This window comes from Camelus bactrianus, chromosome 23, assembly GCF_048773025.1.
Source record: "Camelus bactrianus isolate YW-2024 breed Bactrian camel chromosome 23, ASM4877302v1, whole genome shotgun sequence".
NCBI classification, from domain to species: Eukaryota; Metazoa; Chordata; class Mammalia; order Artiodactyla; family Camelidae; genus Camelus; species Camelus bactrianus.
The window spans coordinates 3,981,876-4,007,810 of NC_133561.1; the positions used below are offsets into that span (position 1 = coordinate 3,981,876).

The 25,935-nt window shown below is 37.4% G+C and overlaps 1 protein-coding gene across 2 annotated transcripts; it reads right to left on the reverse strand.

The window, feature by feature from the left end:
* On the reverse strand, positions 1-23,696 carry LOC141573276 (complement factor H-related protein 1-like). Of its 2 annotated transcripts, none has more exons than XM_074351596.1 (6): positions 23,536-23,694; positions 21,044-21,238; positions 20,511-20,687; positions 10,140-10,313; positions 6,931-7,113; positions 1-527 (listed from the first exon to the last, which is right to left on the reverse strand). In XM_074351596.1, exons 1-6 carry the CDS (start codon positions 23,591-23,593, stop codon positions 502-504), a joined length of 813 nt encoding a protein of 270 aa, XP_074207697.1. In that variant the 5' UTR covers positions 23,594-23,694; the 3' UTR covers positions 1-501. The 2 variants fall into 2 exon arrangements, with proteins under 2 accessions (XP_074207697.1, XP_074207696.1); XM_074351595.1 differs by lacking the exon at positions 1-527 and adding an exon at positions 3,692-6,484 and having other exon boundaries at positions 23,536-23,696.
* Positions 23,697-25,935: the final 2,239 nt, after the last annotated feature.

The window sequence follows — 25,935 nt, forward strand, 5'->3', positions numbered from 1 at the left end:
CCTCCTCCACACACCCTGACCCTGTGGCTTCAGCCTTATTAAGGCCACTTCCAAAGAGGAAGAGCAGGAAGTGTGCCTCAAGTAGAAATAATTTAAGAGGAAATAAGGGAATGATCCCCCCAAAAAGATTCTGCAGACTTGACCGACTGAGGAATGTGCAAAAGAAAGGGGAGGATCTAAAAAGAATTGTCTCTGGTTCCTAGAAATTAGTAGGAAATTCTTCTCACGTTACCCATTACTCAGTCTAACAGTACATAACATTTACTGTAACACTATGAAAAGTTTTAGAAATGCTACTTGTTCCTTATTCAAAAATACATTTTGAGTGACTTTAAATTTGGCACTGAATCTTAGAATAATCCAAACACGACTTTAGAAGCCCTAATGTTTCCCTAGTTGATCGACTCAAGTTGTCTGGTGGTTGGTGTTGCTGCTTCTAAAGAGACTCATCTGAAAGCCTCACCTCTGGTTCAGCTTCAGGCAAACTGGGAAAGAAGCTGTTCAGTGCAGAGCTGGGTAGTTGGTAGCTGATTATTGAAAAGAAAAGGGGTGAATCGGAGGAGGATCGGAGAGGCAGACACATTATTCTTTTTATTTTATTTGTCCAAGCCCTCTGATGAGCATCTAGAGACAGGCCCAGTGTGGCTTCACAGTGACTATAAGGGCCACAGTAGCAGAGACTGAAAAAATAGAAAATCACTCTAGTACTTGGTGGCAATTTCCCTACATAAACATAAAGCAACCTCAAAAGAGAACTTTCTTGGAATACACTTTTTCTGTAAGGTAAATATACTTATCTTTAGTTATTACTGTAGATAACTTAAACCCAAATAGTGGTTTGCTCCTTTATAAAGTGCTTTCACAGTGTTCGTATTTAAACCTCATAGCTGGCTCTGAAATAGATGGGACATGCTGTATTCCCATTTTATTTTTTGGTTTTTGTGGGGTTTTTTGTCTGAGTACTTTTATTTTTATTTTTTTTATTGAATTACAGTTGATTTATAATCTTATATTAGTTTCAGGTGTACAGCATAGTGATTCAGTATTTTCATAGATATTTTCAATATTTCACTGATTATACTCCATTTAAAGTTATTACAAAATATTGGCTGTATTTCCCTGTGCTGTGCCCTATATTCTTCTTGCTCATTTACTTTTACAAAGCAGTTTGTGTTTCTTAGCCCCATACCCCTATGTTGCCCCTCTTCCCTCCTCTCTCCCCTCTGTTAACCACTAGTTTATTCTCTATATCTGTGAGTATGTTTCTGTTTCATTATATGCATTCGTCTTATTTTTTTAATTCTACATGTAAGTGATAACATGGAGTAATTGTCTGACTTATTTCACTAAACATAATACCCTCTAGGTCCATCCATGTTGCTGCAAATGACAGAATTTAATTCCTTTTTATGACTGAATAGTATTCCATTGTGTGTTTATACCACATCTTCTTTATCCATTGATCTGTCTTGATGGAGACTTAGAGTGCTTCCATATCTTGGCTATTGTACACAGTGCTTCTATGAACACTGGGATGCATATATCTTTTGAATTAGTATTTTCATTTTCTTTGGATATGCACCCTCAAGTGAAATAGCTGGATCATATGGTAAGTCTATTTTTAGTTTTTTGAGGAACCTCCATACTGTTTTCCATAGTGGCTGCACCAATTTACAGTGTACTAGGGTTCCTTTTTCTCCACATTCCCGCCAACATTTGTTATTTGTACTTTTTGATGATACCCATTTTGACAAGTTATTTCATTGTGATGATTAGCGATGTAGAGCAGTGTTCACATGTGCCTGTTGGCCATCCATATATATTCTTTGGAAAAATATCTGTTTGGGTTTTCTGACCATTCCTTCATTGGATTGCCTAAGTTTTTTTTGGTATTGAGTTGTATAAACTGTTTATATGTTTTGGATATTAACCCCTTATCAGCCATATTGTTTGCAAATATTTTCTCCTATCAGTAGGTTGCCCTTTTGTTTTGTCAATGTTTTCCTTTGCCATGTAGAAGCTTTTTAATTTGATTTACTTTGACTTGTTTATTTTTGTTTTTGTACTTTTGCTTTCACTGTCAGGCCCAAAAAAATCATTGCCAAGATGTCAAGGAGCTTATGCCTGTGTTTTCTTCTTGGAGTTTTACAATTTCAGTAAACTTTTTGAGTCTTTAATATATTTTTAGTTAATTTTTGTGTATTGTGTAAAATATTGGATCAGTTTACTTCTTTTCATATGGCTCTCCAGTTTACCGAACACCATTTGTTGAAGAGACTGTTGTTTTCCCATTTTAAATTTTTGGCTTCTTTGTCATAAATTAATTGATCATATAGGTGTTAGTTTATTTCTGGGCTCATTGTCCTGATCCATTGATCTATGTGTGTCTGCTTTTATGCCAATGCCACACTATTATAATTACTATAGCTTTGTAATATAGGTGTGTGATGCCTTCAGCTTTATTCTTCTTTCTCTAGACTGCTTTGGCTATTCGAAGTCTTTTTTGGTTTCATGTCGATTTTAGAATTATTTTAGAATTGTTTATATTTCTGTGAAAAATACCATTGGATGTTTGATAGGGATTGCATTGAATCTGTAGATTCCTTTGAGTAGCATAGACATTTTAACAGTATTAATTCTTCCAATACATGGGTCCTGAATATCTTTCTAGTTATTTGCGTCTTCTTCAGTTTCATTTATTAATGTCTTGTCGTTTTCAATGTATAGATCTTTCATCTCCCTGTTTAAATTTATTCTGAGGTATTTTCTTCTTTTTGATGCAATTGTAATTGAAATTGTTTTTTAAATTTCTCTTTCTGATAGTGCATTCTTAGTGTAAAGAAACAAAACAGATTTTTATGTATTGACTTTATAATCTGTTAGTTTACTGAATTTGTTTATTAGTTCTAACAGTCTTTTAATAGAGTTTAGGGTTATCTATATATAATATCATGTCATCTGCAAATAGTGACAGTTTTACTTCATCTTTTCCAATTTGGATGACTTTTTAATGTTGAAGAATATTACATTTATAACCTCTTCACTGAGATTTTTTACCATAGATGGATGCTTACAGACCAAAAAAATTTTTAATGAATTTTATTTGTACTTGGCATTCTGAAATATTGGGGCAATTATAAAACAATCTTGCTTTTTTCCCCCACTCTCACCTTTACAAACTCGATATATGTAAAATAGGACTCCACACCTCTTCTACTTCTTAATTACTTTAGTCAAATGCCATCGTACCTGGGGTTTAGGAGAGACTGCATGTTCCAGTCCTTTAATCACATGCTTGTCCCCACTGGCAACCAGCCCCTATCCTTAGGTGCTTTCCCAAAGTCACCTTATTAAATAGCACATATATACATTTATCACTCTCAGCACTTAATAAATTCACAGAGTTTTTAGAACTGTGAGCCAGGAACCTTGGAGGAAGACTAAATGTGTATAAGAAATATATTTTGGTCATCTGAATGACAATATAGATACATATTTTTATAAATCACAATGTCACAGGAAGAAACTCTTCCAGACTCATTTTATGAGTCCAACATTACCCTGATACTAAAACCAGATAAGGAAACCACAAGAAAAGAAAATTACAGGCCAATATCCCTGATGAACACAGGTGCAAAAATCCTCAAAAAAATAGTAGCAAACTGAATTCAACAGTACATTAGAAGGATCATACACCATGATCAAGTAGGATTTATTCTAGTGATGCAGAAGTTGTTCCACATTCACAAATCAATCAGTGTGATACATCACGTTAACAAAATGAAGGGTAAAAATCACATGATCATCTCAATAGGCGTAGAAAAAGCATTTAACAAAATTTAAGACCCATTTACATTAAAGCTTTCAATAAAGTGGATACAGAGGGAACATACCTCTGCACAGTAATTGCCACATACGGCAACAGCACAGCTCACATCATATTTAACAACGAAAAGTTGAAAGCTTTTCCTATGTCATCAGCAGAGACAAGGACGCCACTAAAAGAGCTCCTGGACCCAGTTCCAGTGTGCTTGTGTGCCTGTGTGAAGGCTTCCCAACACCAGTGTATGATTCCCAGACACCAGGAGGGTACCCAAGAAATCAACTTAATTCTGATACTGTTTACCCAGAGATAAAAGCAGATTCCAAGGGTAAAGGGCTCAGTCCACCAAGAGCACCCTTCTCTTCAGACACCAGTTACACGCCCAGGTTGTTGCCGGTGCTTCTGACCAACCAGCTACAAACTGGAGGTTCCAACAACCCCCTCCAACTCAGGAAGCCAATCAAAGTCCAGGTTGTTACATGTACTTCTGACCAACCAGCTGTAAGTCAGAGGTTCCCATCCCCCTCTCCTTGGCTTTAATTAATTGAATAAAATAGCTCACGAAACTCAAGAAAAAACCATTTACTCACTAGATTTACACCTTATTACAAAGAACGTTAAAGGCTACAAATCAAGAGCCAGATGAAGAGATCAAAAACTACAAGATATCACCTTACACCTACCAGAATGGCTGTTACTGAAAAGACAAAGTTAATAAGTGCTGGCAAGGATATGGAGAAAAGGGAGCACTTATGCACTGTTGGTGGAATGCAAATTGGTTCAACCACCATGGTAAATAGTATGAAGTTTTGAAAAATTAAAAATACAACTACCACGTGATCCAGTAATTCTACTTCTGAGTATTTATGCAAAGCGAATGAAAATACTAATTTGAAAAGATACATGGACTCCCACGTTGACTGCAACATTTACAATAACAAAGATATGAAAACCACCTAAGTATTCGTGGATAGCTGAATGGATAAAGAGAATGTGATATATATATTCAATGGAATACTATTCAGCCTTAAAAAGAATGAAATCTTGCATCTGTGAAAAAATGAGGGCGTTACCCTAAGTGAAATAAGTCAGAGAAAGACAAATGCCATATGATTTTACTTACATGTGGAATCTAAAAACAAAAACAAATAAAACAAATAAACCAATGGAAAAACTGAGCTCATGGGTACCAGGTATTGATGAGTGGTTGCTGGAGTCTGAAGGTGGAATGGGGCCTTGGGCAAAATGCGTGAAGAGGGTTAAAAAGTATAAATTTCCAGCTAAAAAAAGAAAGTCACTGAGATGAAATGTACAGCAGGTAACTCTAGTTAAAATACTGTACTGTATATTTGAAAGTTGCTTGGGGAGTAGATCTTAAAAGGCCTAATCACAAGAAAAAAATTTTGTAGCACTGTATGGTGGTGGGTGTTTAAACAACACAGCAACAAGGTTATTACCTTAAAATATTTTTACTTCAATTATTTATCTCTTTATTTTGATCTTCAAGTGTTCATGTTTTTGTGAAAATTTAAAATGTTTCTTCTAGTCAACAGATTTTTACCTACACTGTTTGAAATTAAAAACAGAAGTATCATATTTCAAATACTTGTGATTGAATGTTTCCCAAACTCTCTGTATGAGCAAAATCATGAAAATGTTATTAGATCTGGAGATCATTACTAAAGAGGTGTCTATAATTCTCAGCATGTATTGTCTGCATCATATATATTCTTATTTTAAAATAATTATTGGGTTCAAAGGTGATATACTTTAAAGATTACAAGTTCAGAATACACTTCAGGATAAAGCAGTTAAACACCAAATCTTTCCCCTACTATCTCTAAATTTTATAGTTTTAAAAAATATTTTGTTGTGCTTCTTGCCAATCTTTGTTCTATAAAAACCTTTATTCACCACCAAAGCATAGTGTGTGTTTGTGTGTGTGTATGTGTGTGTGTGTTTATACTTGATATTGGATTTTTAAACTACTTTTTATGTCAAGATAATGATAGTTATACACACAATTAGATTCTAATTCCTCTTTATGACTTGTTTGGTTTATTATATGTGCTAGATAGACATCTTGTAGAAGAACATGCATTTCATCCTTTTTACTATACTTTTCTATTAATAGAGAAGCAAAAGTAATAACTACTAGATCTTATTACTAGCATAGGTATGACACAGTGCTTTTTACGTGTTTGTGATGTTGTTTCACAGATTCAGACAAGCATTTTTTTTTTCCATTTCCTCTGAAATAGAGTCTCAGAAAACTTTAAGAAAGTTGGGAGAATGATGGATGGAAGGAGCACTGGAGTGATTCCACCTGATTTCTCACAAATTCTGATTTATGAATAAAAGGAGTTAAACAATACTTGATCAACTGAGAAGAATTGGTTCAACAATGAACAATTCTGAATACATCTGCATATTTCAGTTTTATGGCTGCATTTTAACTGTTGTTTTATCCACAAGTAGGATACGCCATTTGTCCTTCCCGACAGGTTGCTCGAAATGTATGGGCAGGTGTCACTCTACGATATCCATGTTTACACTGAAATTCAACACTCTCGTTGGTTTTAGAATAAAGTTTTTTATCATGTCTCCATCTTAATTCTATATTATGTGTTTTCATAATTTCTTCTGAAATTACACATGCCTCTGAAGTTTAAAAAAAAACATAAGACATTAAATAGTATACAAATGTTTTCCATAGAATTTCAGACTTTCAAATACAATGTTCTAACTGGGCCAGGACTTCATCCTCTAAATCTTTTCCAAACCAACTCACTGAAAATCCTTTATGTAGATTCCATCAATTCAAACAGTTAATGATGTATAAATAATGTACTGTTTACTGTAAAAATTAAATGCTATACTTAATCATCATGTCAGTGATCATATGAAGAGCTTTCCTTAAGGAATCTTTTGTTGCTATTGTTGCTTGAAACAAAAATTTTCAAACTTTATTTCTGCGCATACTAATATCCGTTAGTCAGCCTACAGAATGGCAATTTGTTAGTCCTTGGAAACTCTACTAGAAACAGCTAAACATCATGTTCATTGCACTCTTTTCCCAGGATCCACGAGAAGATTAAAATACTCACCTAAGCATTTGGGAGGTTCTGACCACTCTCCATTCCTACATATTACATTCCTGTTTCCGTCCAGTTCATAGTAGGATTGGCACTGGTACTCAACGGTCGAGCCCGGAGGGTACACTGGCAACGGGAACGAGGTAATGTCTCCGTTGTCTATAGGTGGAGGAGGCCCACATTTTCCTTGAGAGTCTAAGGAACATGTTGTTAGATTTATTGAAGGACCAAAGAAAACCCTCCACAGTTCAAAATAAAGAAAGCAGCATAGTGTGCAGCATTAAAGCTTGCGATATCTAATAACATGAAAGTTACTGAAGAAATTTTCATCACTACACTGAGGCCTATTTTACAGCCAGTCCTTTCACCCCACATGAAAGCACACATAATACATTAACAAATATGTCTTCTTTGTATTATTCCAGTATTAAAAAATGTTTTCTTAGTGAATATACGCTGTGCAGATGAGTACGTAAGATAAACAAAAAGTTCTGTGTCCTTGTATAGAACGTACAGCAGTGCCTACTGAAGCCCCAGTCATTTTTAATGATTTTCATTTTTATTACAAAAGAAACATCAGCTCCTTTAATAAAAGTCAAGAATTACAAACGTGAATAGTGGGAAAGGGAATGCTGCCTTCTTTTTCTGGACAAGGTGAGGTGGAAACATTCTGCTCATTGCTTCTGCTAAGTATTCCTTCTGCTAAGTAAACACCCCGAACATATGATGAACACCAACAGAGGAGACTGTGGAGGATGGAGAGAAGTCAGTCTGGTTGGCGACCTTGGGATTCAAGGAAGGACACTGTGTTTTCACTTCGCCCCCTGTGTGTCCTGGACTGGGCACTGAGACTGCAACCCAGGAATATTACCCAGTCAGACGAAAAAAACTGCTCAAGTAGTGCTCACATCTTTGTCTTTAGGTGAAGCCACCTAGCAAGACAGAAACACTTTTACCAATCCTGACTCACTACAGAAATATACCGTAGAAGGAAGCTGACAGCCCTCTCCCTGCCTTGATCTGCAGAGGCCAAGTAAGGAGCCTGGACTTCCACCCACAGGCTGAGGGAACAAGACGCCTCTCTCCGTTCTCCTGCTGTCAGTGGAGGCCAAGTGGGAAGGCCAGACTTGCACCCTGCATGGCCGTAATGGAGGCCTGATAAATAAAAAATTTCAATAAAGTCCTTAGTCTCAAAAGGCAATACTCCAAACGCTCAGGATACAACTGAAAATCACTCAACATAGCAAGGACCAGAAAAGCCTCAAAACAAAAAGGAGAATCGACAGAAGACAACACTGCAATGACACAAATATTGAAATTACTGGACAACAGTTTTTAAAAATCCTACTGAATTTATAGAACTAAAAAATAGAGTAAGAGATTTTTTTTTTTTAAAAAAAAACAAACTGGTTGAACTCTACAATATACTGCAGCTGACAGAAGGATAAATTAACTTGAATATAAACTAATTTTGAAAATAGACTGAAAACAATGGACAGAGCTTCGTGGACCTCTGGGAAGACAGCAAAAGATTGAAAAGAAAGGGGTTGGAGATCAAAAAAACTTTAAAACTATGGTTAAAAATTTCCCACATAGGGCATAAGGCATAAATCTACATACTGAAATATCTGAGTGAATTCCAAAGAGAATAAATGCAAAGAAACTTTCATCAAAATACATAAGACATACCAGATCAAACTGCTGGAAACTAAAGAAGAAGAAAAAAATCTCAAAAGCAGCTAGATAGATACTATGCAATACCTATATGGGAAAATGGTTCAAACACCAGCAGGGTTCTCATCCATGGCCACAGAGCCAAACAGAAGTCACAGCATTTCCCCAAGGCTGGAAGAAAAGAGCTGTCAACCCCAAATTCTGTATCCAGTGATGCTATCCTTTAGGATAAAAGGGAGAAATAAAGACATTCCCAAACACAGGAAAACAGAGAATTTGTCTCCCGCAGACCTCTACTTAAAGAATTGCTAAAGGAAATCTTCAAATAGAAAGGAAAATATAACAGAAAAGGGATTGAGAATTTAGTAAACAAACAGTGCAATGGACTTTAAAAATAGGGGTAAATATAAGACTATCTTTTCTCTAATGAGTTTGCTAAATTACGTTTGTGCAAAATTGTATCATTTCATAAGGTGCTCAATGTATGTGGAGGGACCACTTAAAATATTTATGTTACAAACGTGAGGAGATTAAATGGGCCTAATGGAAGTAAGATTTCCACATTCCACTTGAAGTGGTAAAATGTCTATACAGGTAGGGTGTGATAAGCCTGAATGTATGTGTTAAAACCTAGAACAATGACTTAAGAAAACAATGCAAAGAGATATGCTCAGAAGTAACGCAGAATATCAAAATTAAACTACTTCATCATGTTGAAAAATCCACAGGAAGGACAAGAAAGGAAACGGGGATGAGAAACAAAAACACACACAAAACAAACACTAAAATTTTTGGCTGCCATGGTCCCTAATATGCTAATAGTTACTTTAAATTAAATGGTCGAAATACAGCAGCTAAAAGCTGAAAATGTCAGGGTGGACACGTAAACAAGACCCAACTATATGCTGTCGACAAGAAATTCATTTCAAACATGAAAACATACGTGGGGGCAAGTGAAAAATTAGAAACACTACATACCAGGCAAAAGTTAGTTCCTTTGAAAACCACAAGCGGCTGATCTGTTATTTTCTTGGCTTCCCTTACTTCCTGAACTCTAAACACTCACGGGTCCCAGGACCAAGTTCCCAGACTCTTTATTTAATGTGCACACTAAGTCCTTGAGTAAGCTCAGCCAGTAACATGCCTTTACATACAATCCATATGCTGAAGATGCCCAAATTAAATCACGTCCTTCGCAAGGCCCCAGGTCCCTATCCCATGTCTCACAGTGGAATTTCGTGTCAAACTGGAATATGTTGGGGTGTCAGAGGTACTTCTGGTATCTTTAACCCATTTATTCTTCAGGATCTTAATACTTAAGACAGGAAGTTTTCCATGATTCCAACTGTTCAAACCTGGTCACATCTTTCACAAAATAAATATGTCAGATTACTTATTCAGTTGACAAAAAAACTGGACTTTAACCGCCACTGTTTCATTTGCACTTAAAAATTGTTCCATAAGAACTACTTCCTTATATATTTATATTAACATTATTTGTCCCTGATAAATTCTTTAATATTGGGAGAGTAGGTAAGATACTCTACCTTTGCACTGAGGTGGTTTTGTCCAAGTTCCATTTAAACATGTCACTTCTACGTCCCCAAAAAGGTCATAAGGTTTGAGGCATTCATAACGTACTCTGTCACCAGACTGATATCTAGGCTTCGGGTTTTGTAGAGCAGCATTTTCCACACTGGGTGGATTCACACAGGAAACATCTGCATAGAAAGAAAAAAAATCTCTAACATAACAATCATTTTGAGTAACACTTCAACAAATGGGATGTCATTCTTGGATACGCATCACTGTTAAATTTTTGAACAGAGGCGTTGCCACGCGTCTGCAATAACAGTGTTACTCTCTTACCTACATTCTGAAAGACACCAGAGTCAGAATTACATTAAAGAATGGCGGCTGCATCTCCTTCCTTTGGGTGAAAATTTTAAAAAGGTTGGCAATCAATGTACAAGATGATCTCTTGCATTTCCATCTAGTAGCCTTAGTTTACAGAAAAGCGACACACTTTGACTACTGACAGATCAGAAAGTGACAGGTGTAAGCAGTGAGCTGAAGCTGCTTGTTGTCAGATGGAGCTGGCCGCCACCTTGTGGCCATACGTGCAATGAACACAACTTCCAGAAACCTGGCTGTGAAGGAGCCTGGGAAGAGCCAGGGCAAGCTCAGCCAAGTCTTTCAGTCACATCAAAACAGCATCAAACTCATGGAGACAGAAGACGGGTGGATTATTTCCTTAAAGAAGCGCAAGAAGCTCACGGTACAGCCCGTACTCGTCTGTAGCAGGAGCTTCTATTTCCAGAACTGCCATCAAGGAGCCTGTGAAACAAAGAGCATCTACCTGAGTTGTTCCCAGCCCAGGCTGCAGAGCTCACTCGAGGGGTTTGTGAGAAGCAAAGACCCCAGACCCTGCCCTGAGCCCTCCCCACGAGGGATGCTGCAGCGGGGCCCTCGAATGGCTGGTTTCAGCTGCAGTCAGGGAGCAAACGCCACGGAGCTCAACCCCATTCAGTAGGGCGGGTGGCGATTTTAACTGAATGTCCTCAAAAAGACCCAAGTTATTCTGTTCAAACACAAACCAACCAACCCCATACATTGCAGCCGTCATATGGAGATTCTAACACACCAATACTGTCCAATTAACAAAATGTTTAGAAGATTAAAAGAAACCCCAAATTTCATTTAAAATTTTTCCTTGGATAGTTTACCCAATAACCCTGCTCCACAAAATATATCCCCACTGACAGTCTCCTGACCTTCATTCCTTTTTAGGCCTAGGTACGTGAACCTTGTAGATTCACTTTTATACTAATAGTGAATTTCTCTCTCTCTTTGGCAAATATAACACTTTACCTAGTAAAGTTCTGTGGTTCTTGAGCTGTTATCTTTGTACATAAAACCTGTTTAACATGCAGTTTTCTGTACTTGTCCCCAGAAGTTCACGTTAGTAATTCTGCAGTGGTGAGTAGAAATCTCCCTTAATTAACAAGCAGCGCAGACACGTCTGATGCAAGTGGCTGCCCTGATCTCAGACACACGCTGCTTGTCGCTGTGACGTGCTCCTTCACCAAGGTTGGGGGAGGTGTTTCACTCAAGGGATGTTCTAATATTTCTTTTCCACTACACTGGTTTTCCAAAGGCGGGCCCTGGACCCAGTAGCTCAGGCATCACCTGGGAACTTCTTAGAAATGCAAACTGTAGCCCTAGTCTACGCCTAAGGCATGAGAAAGTCTGGGGGTGGAGCCCCAAAAGCAGGTTAGCCAGCCCTCCAGGTGGTTCTGACGCACTCTTAAGTCTGACAAGCACTGGTCTCCTCAGAGCATCCCAGACACTTAGGGGCTGTTTGATGGAGCTTCTTCTTGTTCTTCGAATTTCCCCCTCATCCTCCTGACAGACGTCTTTAGGAAAGAATCATGCCCCGTGCCTATAACAGTATAAGGGAAAGTGCATGGCATTTCAAACCACAAGACCTGGATGGGAATCCCAGTTGTCAATTGCTCGGACTAAAACCATGCAGAAGTATTTTTACCCTTTTATTTCCTCATTAAAAATTTGGAGAACATTTATCCGGGACACAGAGTCAAGACCTCTGACTGAAGCTCTCTCTCATTTGAGCACCCTGCGCAGCTGTCATTGGCACGACTTCCAGGTTATAGATGAGAAAAGAGACACACAGAAGACTCAGGATGTGAACCTGCCGGCTACCTTGCCTAGCCCTGACCCATCGGACACAGACCCTTTGACAGTGTTGCCTTCTCTGCAAATGTGGACAGTGCTTCAATGAGTTTGTTGTGAGGGTTAAATAAGGCAACAGAGTTTAAAAGAATTCCAAAAAAGTAACCATTACATTTGTATGTGTTATCTTAGTGGTTTGGTGGATTGAGTGGAATCAGCGCTCATACCTGAAGGTGAGGGAATTCAACACCTAATAGAAGAACAGTTTTGTTTTAAAGGAGAAACCATAAACCATCATAAACAGATGGTTATAAAAGATAAGATCAGTGAACTTTTACACTAGAAAAGCATAAATTCTAAGAAAACGAAACCAAAAATCTTTAGTTTCATAAAACTAAAAAAGAACAAGTAAAATTATTATGTAAATAGAAAAAAGTACATATCTTTCCATGAAAAGAAAAGCAAGCATTTATAAAATAGAGGAGAAGGGCAGGTACTTAAGTGGAACTGAACCACTCTTATGCACAAGTCAATGGACCTCAGATTAGAGCCTCTTCTCACAGCCTTGTGAAGTGGTTACTTAGATAAGGAGTGAGACTCCCTCATCTAATGTTTGTGTTTTTGCCCCAAAGACTTTCAGAGGCTCTGTTCAATGGAAAGACCACAGCAGTCAAAAAAACAACTTAAATTCCCTGGCTTTTGGTTACAGGAATGGGAGCACTACTGCGGCCAATGCAATGCAGACAAGCTACCTAGGAAGTTCTTGAAAAAAACATTCATGAAATTAAATCAGATTCACCATTAAAACTACACTACCGCAAAGGAAAAAAAATCAATTAAAACACTGAAGTCTGCATACTTATTGAAAATAACCGTGAAGAGGCATTTTTGACTTTGTTTCTAGAGACATTTAGGCAAAACAAATCTCACTGTTTCTCCAGAATAGGTGGTTATTTAAATGGATTAAATGTTCCAATCAAAAGACGTGGAATGGATACAGAAACAGGGCTGTCTAAAAGAGATGGACCTCAGAGCTAGAGACACATGCAGGCTGAAATTGAGGGGATGGAAATAATACTGTATGCAAATGGAAACCAAAAGAAATCTGCAGTGGCAATATGTATATCAGACAAAATAGATTTTAAAATAAAGACTGTTACAAGAGACAAAGAACACTACATAATGCTCAAAGGATCAGTCCAAGGAGAAGATACAACAATTGTAAATATATATGCACCCAACATGGGAGCACCTCAATATATAAGGCAATTATTAACAGATATAAAAGGAGAAATGGACAGCAACACAATAATAGTGGGGGAACGTAACACCCCACTTACATCAATAGACAGATCATTCAGACAGAAAATCAATAAAGAAATACAGGACCAAATGACACATGAGGCCAGATGGACTTAATTGATATCTACAGAGCATTCCATCCAAAAGCAAGAGAATACCCATTCTTCTCAAGTGCACATGGAACATTCTCCAGAACTGATCACATGTTGGCCCACAAAGCAAGACACAGTAAATTTAAGAATACTGAAATTGTACCAAGCATCTTTTCCAACCACAATGCTACGAGGTCAGAAATCAACTGCAAGAAAACAACTGGCAACACTGCAAACACATGCAGACGAAGCAGTATACTACCAAACAACCGGTGGATCACTGCAGACATCAAAGAGGAAATCAAAAAATACACTGAGATAAATGAAAAGACAAGGATCCAAAACCTCTGGGATGCTGCAAAATTAGTTCTAAGACTGAAGTTTATAGCAATAGAAACCTACCTGGGGAAACAAGAAACATCTCAAGTAAACAACCTAGTATTACTCTTAAAGCAGCTACGAAAAGAAGAATAAACACAGCCAAAGTTAGTAGAAGAATGGAAATCATAAGGATCAGAGCAGAAATAGATGAAATAGAGACTAAAAAAAAAAAAAAAAATAGAAAAGATCAATGAAACTAAAAGCTAGTTCTTTGAAAAGATAAACAAAATTGATAAATCATTAGTCATACCCATCAAGAAAAAAAGAGAGAGGGCCCAAATTAATAAAGTCAGAAAGAAAAAAGAAGTTACAGCCACCACCACAGAAATACAGGGGATCATGAGGCTGCTATGAGCCACCATATGCCAACCGAAAGGACAGTGTAGAAGACATGGACAATTTCTTAGAAAGGCACAGTTTGCCAAGACTGACTCAGGAAGAAATAGAAAATATGAACAGACCAGTTACCAGTACTGAGATTGACTCAGTTATTATAAAACTCCCAACAAACCAAAGTCCAGGACCAGATGGCTTCAGAGGTGAATTGTCCCAAACATTTAGTGAAGCGTTAAGACCTATCCTTGTGAAACTACTAGACAAAATTGCAGAGAAAGGAACACTTCTGAACTCCTTTTATGAAGCCACCGTAGATACCAAAGGCAGACAAGGATATCACAAAAAATGAAAATCACAGGCCAATATCTTATGACTATAGCTGCAAAAATCCTCAACAAAACTAGCAAATCGACTCCAACAATGCATCGAAAGGATCATACACCATGATCAAGTGGGATTTATTCCAGAGATGAAGGATTGTTCAGTATCCACAAATCTATCAATGTGATACAGCACAGTAACAAACTGAAGAATAAAAACCATATGATCATCTTAATAGATGCAGAAAAAGCTTTTGATGAAATTCAAATATATGATAAGAATTCTCTGGGAAGTGGGCATAGACGGACCATACCTCAACATAATAAAGGCCATATATGACAAACCCACAGCTAACATCATACTTAATGGTGAAAAGCTGAAAGCATTTCCTCTAAGATCAGGAACAAGACAAGGATGCCTACTCTCGCCACTGTCATTCAACATAGTTTTGGAAGTCCTAGCCACAGCAATCAGAGAAAAAAAAGAGAATCCAAATAGGAAAAGAAGAAGTAACACTGTCACTGTTCATGGATGACATGATACTATACGTAGAACACCCTAAAGAAGTGATCAAAGAACGACTAGAGCTCATCAATGAATTTGGTAAAGTTGTAGGATACCAAGTGAATGTACAGAAATCAGTTTCATTTCTATACACTAACAATACAATTCCAGAAAAGGAAATTAAGGAAACAATCCCATTTACGATCTCACCAGAAAAAATAAAATACCTGGGAATAAACCTACCCAAGGAGGCAAAGGACCTGTACACTGATGAGAAAAATTGAAGATGACATAAACAGATGGAGAGATATACCATATTCTTGGATTGCAAGGATCAATATTGTTAAAATGGCCATACTACCCAAGGCAATGTACAGATTCAATGCAATCGGTATCCAATTACCAATGATATTTTTCACAGAGCTGGAACAAAACAAAAGTTAAAATTTGTATAGAAACACAAAAGATGCCAAATAGCCGAAACAGTCTTGAAAAAGGAGACTAGATCTGGGGGAAATACACTCCCTGACTTCAGTCTGTACTACAAAGCTGCAGTAATGAAAACAGTATGGTACTGGCCCCAAAACAGACACATAGATCAATGGAACAGGTTAGAAAGTGCAGAAATAAACCCACGCACATATGGTCAATTAATCTACCACAAAGGAGGCAAGAATATACAATAGAGAAGACAGTCTCTTCAACAAGCGGTCCAGGGAAAACTGGACAGCTACCTGTAAAGGGCTGAATTTAGAACATTCGCTAATACCATATACAAAACTAAAGTCAAAATGGATTAAAGACCTAAATGTAAGACCAGATACTATAAAACTCCTGGAAGAAAACATAGAACACTCTTTGACATAAGTCGCAGCAATATTTTTTTTTCAAACCATCGCCTAGAGTAATGGAAATAAAAGGAAAAATAAACAAGTGGGATCTAATTAAACTTAAAAGCTTTTGCACAGCTAAGGATACAATCAACAACAAAAAGACAACCCACAGAATGGGAGAAAATATTTGCAAAGAATACAACTGACAAGAGACTAATTTCCAAAATATACAAGGAGCTCTTACACCGCAATATCAAAACAAAACAAAACAAACAAAACAAGCAACCCAATCAAAAGATGGGCATAGGATCTGAACAGACATCTCTCCAAAGAAGACATCCAGATGGCCAACAAGCACATGAAAAGAAGCTCAACATCACTAATACTTTAAGAGAAATGCAAATCAAAACTATAATGGGGTATCACCTCACACCAGTCAGAATGGCCATCATTCAGAAGTCCACAAATGATAAATGCTGGAGAGGGTGTGGAGCAAAAGGAACCCTCGTACACTACTGCTGGGAATGTAAGTTGGTGCAGCCACTATGGAGGACAGTATGGAGGTTTTTAAAAAATCTAAAAACACTTACTATATGATCCAGAAATCCCACTCCTTGGTATATATCTGAAAGAAGATATAATTTGAAAAGACATGTTCACAGCAGCACTATTTAAAACAGCCAAGACATGGAAACAACCTAAGTGTCCATCAACAGATGACTGGATAAAGAATATGTGGTACACACACACACACACAATGGAATACTACTCAGCCATAAAAGTATAAAATAATGCCATTTGCAGCAACATGGATGGACGTGGAGATCGTCATTCTAAATGAAGAAGTCAAAGAGAAAGATAATACCAGATGATATCACTTATATGTGGAATCTAAAAAAAAAAATGACACAAATGAACTTATCTACAAAACAGAAACAGACTCACAGAACAAACTTATGGTTACAAGGAAGTAAATGGCTGGGAAAGGTAAAATTAGGAATTCATAATTGGCACCTCTTGGGGAGTGATGAAAATTGTAGCTGTCTTGACTATGGTAGTGGTTTCATGGGTGTATACATCTAATAAAATCATCATATTGCACATCTGAAATGTGTGTACTTTACTGGACAGGAATCATACTACAATAAAAGTGTTAACGGCCCCCTCCCCAAAAGAAATTCATCCTAATTTGCTATAGATTTCTTCATCAAATAATAAAGATCTTTATGTGAAAAAAGAAGATGTTCAAGTGACCTGAAGCCATATGAAAATGTGCTCAACATGACCCCTCATCAAGGATGCGCAATATTATAATGAGAAGCAAACACTGCTCCACAGCCACCAGAATGGCTAAAACCGACAGACTTGCAACGCTTAATGTTACTGAGGAGGTGGAAGAATTAGAACTCTCATACATTGCTGGTGATCATTCAAAATACTAGTCCAAAGACATTGAAGAACTTTGTAGCAATGTCTTGTATAGTTAGCCCTGCTGCTAGTTTGTTATCCAGCAATTTCACTTCAGATATTCACTCAAGAAAATTAGAATGTATTTCCCCGGCACCCACTAAAAGGCTTAAACAAGACTGTCTACGGCAGGCTTATTCACAAGCAGAAAAAACAACGGAAATTAACACCAACAGGAGCATGAATAAGCAGACTGTGATATATTAATATTAAAACAAAGGAATGCTCTTTTAAAAAATACATGAATTACTGATACATTCAGTTACATCTATGAATTTTTAAAACAAATTTTGTTGAGTGAAATGTGTCAGACACAAAGAGTACATATTGTTTAACTCCATATATATGTACATACACATATATAGATATTGCTTAATAGGACTTCCCTAAGATCCTTCATGATTTATTTTGTTTTCGGCTCATTAAAACATATACTTGGCATACAGTAATATTTAAACTGTAACCAGCAGTTCAATTTTATTTTTCTACATAGCGAATAAACAAAAACAGAAAATCCATCTTTTCACCATTTTACTCCACCCTAGAACATACCACAGCTGGATTATGGTAATATTCTCCTAACTGGCCTTCCCCTCTCTTCTTGGACATCTCGATCCATTTTCTAAAGAGTAACCATAGTGATCTTGTTTCACACTCACTTTGTGTCATTTCCCTGCTTAAAACCTCTCAGAGGTTTCTTTTTCTTTTTTGAAGACATCTTTTATTCTTTAATTCAAGTAGAGTCAGTTACAGTGTGTCAACTTCTGGTGTACAGTTCAATGTCGCAGTCATGCATATGCATATACATACATAGATTCATTTTCATAGAAGGGTATTACAAGATATTGAATATAGGTCCCTGTGCTATACAGAAGAAATTTGCTTTTAATTTATTTTTGTATATAGTGGCTAACGTTTGCAAAGCTGAAACTCTCAAAGTTGATCTCTTCCCACCCCCTTTCCCCTGGTAACCAAAAAATTGTTTACTAGGTCTGCAAGTCTCTTTCTGTTTTGTAGATGGGTTCATTAGTGTCCTCTTTTTACTCTTTCTTTAGATTCTACATATGAGTAATATCATATTTTTCTTTCTCTTTCTGGCTTACATCACTTAGAATGACAATCTCTAGGTCCATCCATGTTGCTGCAAATGGCATTATTTTATTATTTTTTAAGGCAGAGTAGTATTTTATTGTATAAATATACCACAACTTCTTTATCCAGTCATCTGTTGTTGGACATTTAGGTTGTGTCCACGTCTTGCTATTGTGAATAGTGCTGCTATGAACGTTGGGGTGCGTGTATCTTTTCAAAGTAGAGTTCTCTCTGGATATATGCCCAGAAGTGGGATTGCTGGATCATGTGGTAAGTGTATTTTTAGTTTTTTGAGGAATCTCCGTAGTGTTTTCCATAGCAGCTGCACCAAACTACATGCCCAGCAGCAGTGTAGGAGGGGTCCCTTTTCTCCACGGCCTCTCCAGCATTGATCATTTGTGGACTTTTGAATGATGGCCATTCTGACTGGGGTGATTTGATATGTCAGTGTAGTTTTGATTTTCATTTCTGTAATAATTAGGAATATTGAACATTTCTTCAGGTGCCTGTTGGCCATTTGTATGTCTTCATTAGAGAATTGCTTGTTTAGGTCCTCTGCCCATTTTTGGATCTGGTTCTTGTTTTTTTGTTGTTAAGCTGTATGAGTTGTTTGTATATTCTGGAGGTTTAACCGTTGTCAGTCACATCATTTGCAAGTATTTTCTCCCATTCCATAGATTGTCTTTCTGTTTTGCTTATGGTTCCTAATTGAACATGGACTAAAATCCAAAATCTTGATCATGGCCCTAAAATTCCTGAATTATTTACTCAACACTTTGCCTCGTCATGAGCCACAATGGTCTCCTTGATTTTCTTCAGAGAATACAGGCTTGTGGTGCATTAAGGCCATTTATCTGACTCCTCCTCTCCAGATGTCAACCCTAAGGTTGGGGGAGATTCCTAAACAACCTTACACGAAATATGCCCCCCACCTCCAGTCATGTTCTTCATATTATCTTTTATAATGTGCATGATTCATAATTTTCAGTCCTCAATTTCTTCTTTTTTTTTTTTACCATTAGTGTTATTTCTACTGTCGGTCTCTCACTTGACATTATAGCCTGTGAATAAAGAGACAGTGACTCTTGTAGAGGATTGATTTCCAACACTTACGGAAGTGCTCGGTGTGTAAAAGGTGCACAGTAAATATGGACTAGATGATTTGGTGATGCGTGCAGACGTCCTGAGGACGAGAGTAGAGCTTGTTCTGAGAGGCTTTGACTGTGCTTTAGGAATCTTACTCCCAGGGTTCCCAAGTCTCTTATTCATTGAAGTAACATTTAAGTAACATTTAAGCAAAAATATGAGAAACTCCAAGTCAACTTCAACACCAATATATTCTTATTTCTAATATGGTTCATATGAAACAGTTTTCCATATTTTAAATTACAAACTGTAAGCCTAAATTTTGGAACTACGCGGTTGTAACGATGTGGAAATTATTGATACTTTTGTGCTGATCTTTTAAATTTAGCATTTACCAAAAAAAAGATAAGTGCCAAGTAAACTTGTTTGCTAAGCCATATGATTTTGCAAATGTGATATTTTCATTATCTCTCTATGACAAATTTAACTTATCATGTTATGTCAGCAGATCTTACACAGTTTTACTATAAACATTAACTTCGTGCTACTTAGACATAGAAGTGTCTTTCAAAGTTTTCCACTGTGTTTTTGCTAGTGTTTTCTATCATTACCTACATTAAATTTATGCAAGCAGACAAAGTAATTCTTAAATGACGATCCAAAGATTTGCATGTCTACCTAGACACAGTTGGACCCCTGAAACTAAAAAGATTAGGACAGTAGCAAATAGCATTACTTCACATATTTAATACTGTTGTTTCTCCGTAAGATGAGAAGAATGCGGGATCGCAGAGGACAGTGTTTTACTTACGGACACGACTGCATTTAGGAGGGAGGGACCAGCCGCTTTCTGTACAGGTGATGCCTCTCTGATTATTTGGAAGACTGTAGCCGGTGTCACAGACAATTTGTACAGAGTCACCCTCCTGGTGTATTTGTCCTGAAGATGCAGAATGACCATTTTCCACCCAAGGGAAAAAGCACTGTCCTAAAACCCAAAAGATGACTGATATAGATGTTGCATTGAAAGAGTATTACATTTTTCGTACTTCGAAAGAGAAAACAAGGGCAAAAGTTGGTTTCATAAAAATAAGGCCATGCATGTCAAAGTTAATATGCAATATCATTAAGTATTATTTGCATATATAAGAAACATTTTACGTCTAAAAATTACTTTCCACAAATATCTTCTTATAAAGGCGAATGGCACATGTCATCTTTGCTGGTCCCCCCAGTACCTGCCACCATGACTGTCTAGACTCTGTGGTGCCTTCAGGCACACCCTCTCCACTGACTGACTACGCTGAACGGTTCATCTGGATAATGATGGGGGTGTTTACTCACTGAGACACTTTGGAGTTGGGGACCATCCTTTCTCTGTACAGGCTATTGGAGTCCAGGGTGATTGTGAAGGAGACACAAATTTGTGATCACAGGTGTAGTAGAAATATTTCCCCATGTCAACGGGAAAAGTTTCTTTGTATTTGTTTTCATCGTATATGTTTCCATGTTTTATCTCCGGAAAATCGCAAGTTCTCCCTTGAGAAAAAAAAAACGGTATCCTACATGAATAAATACGGAACACATTTTACTAATCCCACCGATGAATTTATTATTCTACTCAGTTTAATTATTGCACTGTATCAGTGAGCAGAGATTGGGACAGCCTGTAGTTAGGAGTACAGAGGTACGTGAGGGGTTCCTGATGTTTAAGTTCTTTGGAAATATTTCCAAGATGAGAATCACACAGAAAAATGTAAACACCGAGGAAGAGGATAAAAGTGGTTGTATCGACTAAACCTCCCAGATGTAGGAAGTTTGCTTCTGGCCAGATGGCAGGACTGTCTGTGGCTCTGTGTCCCTTCTTGCGCCTCTCCTTCCTGTGTCCTCCACAGATGTCCCCTCAGCATCCCAGCGCTTTCTAGCCCTCTCCTCCCAGGCCGGGTCACATGCTGCGTGGGCTACCTGTGTGAACAACTACATGTGCACGTATGAATATACATATGTATTCAGGCATTTATGTTTAGTCATACATGTATCTATGGCTGTGTGTTATATTTTCGGTGAAACAGTGAAGATAATTTGAATGTTAAATATATTTCCTAAAGGAAAAAATTAGCAACAGAGTATCCCAAGACATATTACTAAATGCTGACGAGTGTCTTCTGAAAGTACCTATGTAAGAATTTAAATATACTTGAGTGGAAATCAGGAAAATAATTTTTGATTATTACTCTACATTTAAAAAATGTAGGATTGTGTTTATTTACTAAGGCTGCCGTAACACAGCGCTATCAACAGGACGGTTTAAATAACAAACATTTATTTTCTCACAATTCTAGCGGCCAGAGGTGCAAGATTGAGGTATGAAAAGGTTTGGTTCCTTCTCTGGCCTCTCTCTTGGCTTCTCCCTGTGTCTCTACACGGGCTTCCCTCTCTCTGTCTGTGTCCTGATCTCCTCCCCTCAGACCAACACTAGATTTAATGACCCAGAGCCCACCCTAATAACCTCATTTTGACTTAATTACCTTTTTAAACAACATACCTCCCTGTACAGTTACATTCTGAGGTCCTGGGAGTTAGGACTTCAACATATGAATTTTAGAGGACAGAATTCAACCTGTGCCCACTAAATACACAAAGATGTTTCTATTTACACAAAAGTGTGCTTCTACAGGGCGGATTCCTCGCTCTGTTGAGAAACATTGCTACGACTCAAACTTACAAGGCATTTAGCTCAAAGACTCCTTTTAGAAAGAGCTCACGGAAGGAGAAGAGTTTACACTGGACAGGAATCTTTGTTATATTGTTGTTATTGCTGTTGCTAGTGAAGGAAGTTGCCCCAGTAGAGACTTATTTAACATACAAAACCAACCATGCAGCAAATTATTAAAGTGAATTCTTTTTGTAAGTTAAGGAATAAAACATCGTGATTTGCCTTCAGTTCATAAATGGTGCAACGAGGAATCCTAAAGCATATCAGAGGTTTTGTTTACAGTAACTTGGAAAGGAGATTTGTTTTTTATTTTGAATAAAGTAAGACAGTAAAAAGATATTGTAATGAAGGATTTATAAAATGTTTAAAAGAAGGAGAGAACATATTTACGTTAAGAAAATCTTAAAGATTGTATATATTTATAAAAAGAGCTTTTAGAAGTAATACCTAGAAATACATTCGTTCTTAATTTAAAAGTAAGTTAAAGACTCTACAATTATGTTTCTTATGTCTAAAATATAATTATTTAATCTACAACAATTGCATTCAGATAAATTAACATAGACTACTTCACTGTAAACGTGAAAACACTTTAGTGAACAATGTCCTAGGGTTAATGCTCTAAAAATTATTTACTGAAATATTAAATCGATCATGATATTAATGACTTAAGTTGTATTAAGGTATAATTAACATAGTGAACTGAATATATTTGAAATGTTTGATTTAATGAATTTTGCCCTATGAATCCATGAAACCATCACCATGTGCAAGATCATAAAGATACCCATTGCTCCCAAAGTTTTCCTTGCATTAAAAATAAGAACCCTTCATTTATTTTGAAGTCAGAAGGTTCCTAATGTTGTGTGAGCATATTCACTTCGTAATGAGCGTTGAGAGTCTTTTTGATGTAGAAGTCAAAAACCAGAGAAAGCATAATTCCTTTTTCCCTTGGAAGAGTATGAGATAATTTTCCTCTAAGGTTACAGTTTGTAAAGATGACACAATACAGTCAATTCCTACGAGCCTATTATTGAAATATAGAGACACGTGAGAGTAGATAAAGCATGAAGTTACCTTTAAAAGGCAAACTGAGGGTTCAGCTCTGTTTTCAACTTACTTTGTCCGTGAGCACAGGAAACCCACAGGGGGAGGAGGACAGTGGTTAGTAGCAGCATGTCCGATACGCCCACCGGTACGTTCGTACAAGGACCTCCCGTTGTGTTCCTTGGGGTTTTAAATCTGCTTCACTAGCAGTTGTTAAGTGTGACTCTGATTTAAGGGCATTACCATGATGCTAGTTAACTGAGGTCACTTTGTAAATACCAAAGTTCAAAGAGCTTTGAAAATCCATGAATTCCGGGTAGTGGTTTCACAATAATTTCTTGAGTTCATTCCCTGACATGTACGTGTACACCTGTTTCAGGGACGGTAATAGACGGGCTCCCACAGTGATACAAAACACTAATTTTTAAGTTAAGCACTTCTTAAAAAAAGGTGAAGTTCTTTCTCAACCCGGTGAATCACGTGAATAACTGAGTCCATGTCACTAACGCCTTCTTCTGTCCTTTATTTACCTTCACCACCTTCTCCACTTAGGGGTCTATGAAGATCAAAGTGTATTTAGAATTAATTTCACCATCTGTGTTTTCTTGTGCTTAAGGCAGCAGTGATTTTTAAAAACTCATATGGGATCACACTAGTGAGTACAAGAGCTTCAGCGTATTCTTGGCATTAAATATTTTTTAACGTGCTTTGAGGCACCATTGTTTTAAATAATATCTTCAGGTACATACAATAGTATTGCTTTTCTTTTAGGAATGTAACTCAAGAATTCTCACCTGTTCTTTCACTGACACTGATTGCATTGTTTCTTTATTTTTTATATGTATGTTTATATTTATATAGCCATTTATATTTGTCATCATTTAAAATACAATTACTTAATATAAGAATTCTTTTCAAGCAGATAATTAATATGGAAAATATAATATTAGTATAAAGGAGAAAAAAAGTCACCCTGCATTGAAATTTATTTATTTATTTCCTCACTGTAACTACAATGGTTTCAAACTATTAAATAATTTATTAGGGCTATGAAATGAAGACTTCCAGAAGAGCAAAAGAGCGTATATTGGACTAAACATTTTATAAATAAAAATTATAAGCTAACACATATGATTGAACTGACTACATGAGAGAGGAAAAACAAGGAGAATAAAGAAAGCGTTCAACCTCTGAAAGAATGGAATCAAATTGTGAGATCCGAACTTAATTATTTTCTGAACTTAGACAACACACTCACGTCCACGTGGCACATGGATGGTGGAGCTCAAGGAGAAAGCAAGGGTCTCATTTGTGTGAAAGTTCAGAGATGTGCCTCTGGGGCTGGCGGAACATCCGCCAGGTGAGAAGAGAAATCTATGAAGGTCCACCCGGGAAATTCCTCATAATCTTCATTATCTCTCATTAAAGTATCTACTAGATCTACATGAGCATTCATGGGGCAAGACTCCAAGCATCCCAATGGAAAGAAATTGCTGCAAAGCAGAAAACTAAAAATTTCAAATATGTGCAGTGAGGAGGACAAGGAGTTGGGAGTTCAAAGCCAGCATAGCTTACTGAATACTTCACATTTTACTTGAACCCAGATGAACATGTCTGGAGTAAATACTATGTCCCTGGACTTGACTGACGCAACACTGAAACACACCGACCTTAAGGAAAAACAAACCTTAAACCCAAGACCGCACGGGGTAATAGTCTTCCACTAGGAGCATAACTTCTATTCTGTGTTCCTTTGTGAGACGGTTAGACAGGTGCAGCATTGAGGGGAGACAGAGAAAACAGAGTGGCACTATTTTCACTATTTTTAGGAAAATAATGAATAAAACGAGCAGGAGGTAGTTCTGCTGGCTTTCCCTTGGCCTTCCTCCCCATTACAGACCTCACTCACTGCTCAGGGAACAATGCATGACATCTTCCTGTTGCTCAGCGTGTCTCTCCCGCTTCTGCATTCTGGAATAGTCCGCCATAGGGAATAATGACAAGATGTGTTCAGTGGCCCACTGGAGCCACTCTGAGACTGAACTGAGCTAAAACTCTACTGTTCAGCTGACCTCCTCACGTCCCTGCTCTTACTGGCTGCTGTGGATCATGGTCACACTCTGGGTCTCCTGGAGTGTGCTGAGACCCAGTATCCAGTAATCCCCAACATTCCTGATTATTTCTTTCCCTCAATGCACGAACACCTTGGTAAACATCCATAGGTCCCTTTGGGGAAGGCTGGGAGGAGAACGAATACTACAGATCTCCGGGAGTGTACCATCTTCCCTTTTCACAGATCCAGTAGAATTCCCATCCACTGCATCCCTAGGGACAGCAGGCTGCATGAACTGCCATAGGGCTCTGTGAGCACGGCTGTTCTGATTGCTGCTTTCACTCTTCGTCATGCTGGCCACAGTCATTTACCTTTGGCAATTAATTGCAGCCACATGGCCTTTTTGCTTCAATTATAGCC

Coding starts and splice junctions, on each gene's coding strand:
- LOC141573276 (XM_074351595.1), bottom strand. CDS start 23,593: ATGCTGCTACTAACCACTGTCCTCCTCCCCCTGTGGGTTTCCTGTGCT. Junction 7,114..10,139: donor AAAACCACCTCAGTGCAAAG/GTAGAGTATCTT, acceptor CATGTTCCTTAG/ACTCTCAAGGAAAATGTGGG. Junction 6,485..6,930: donor AGAACCTCCCAAATGCTTAG/GTGAGTATTTTA, acceptor TTTAAACTTCAG/AGGCATGTGTAATTTCAGAA.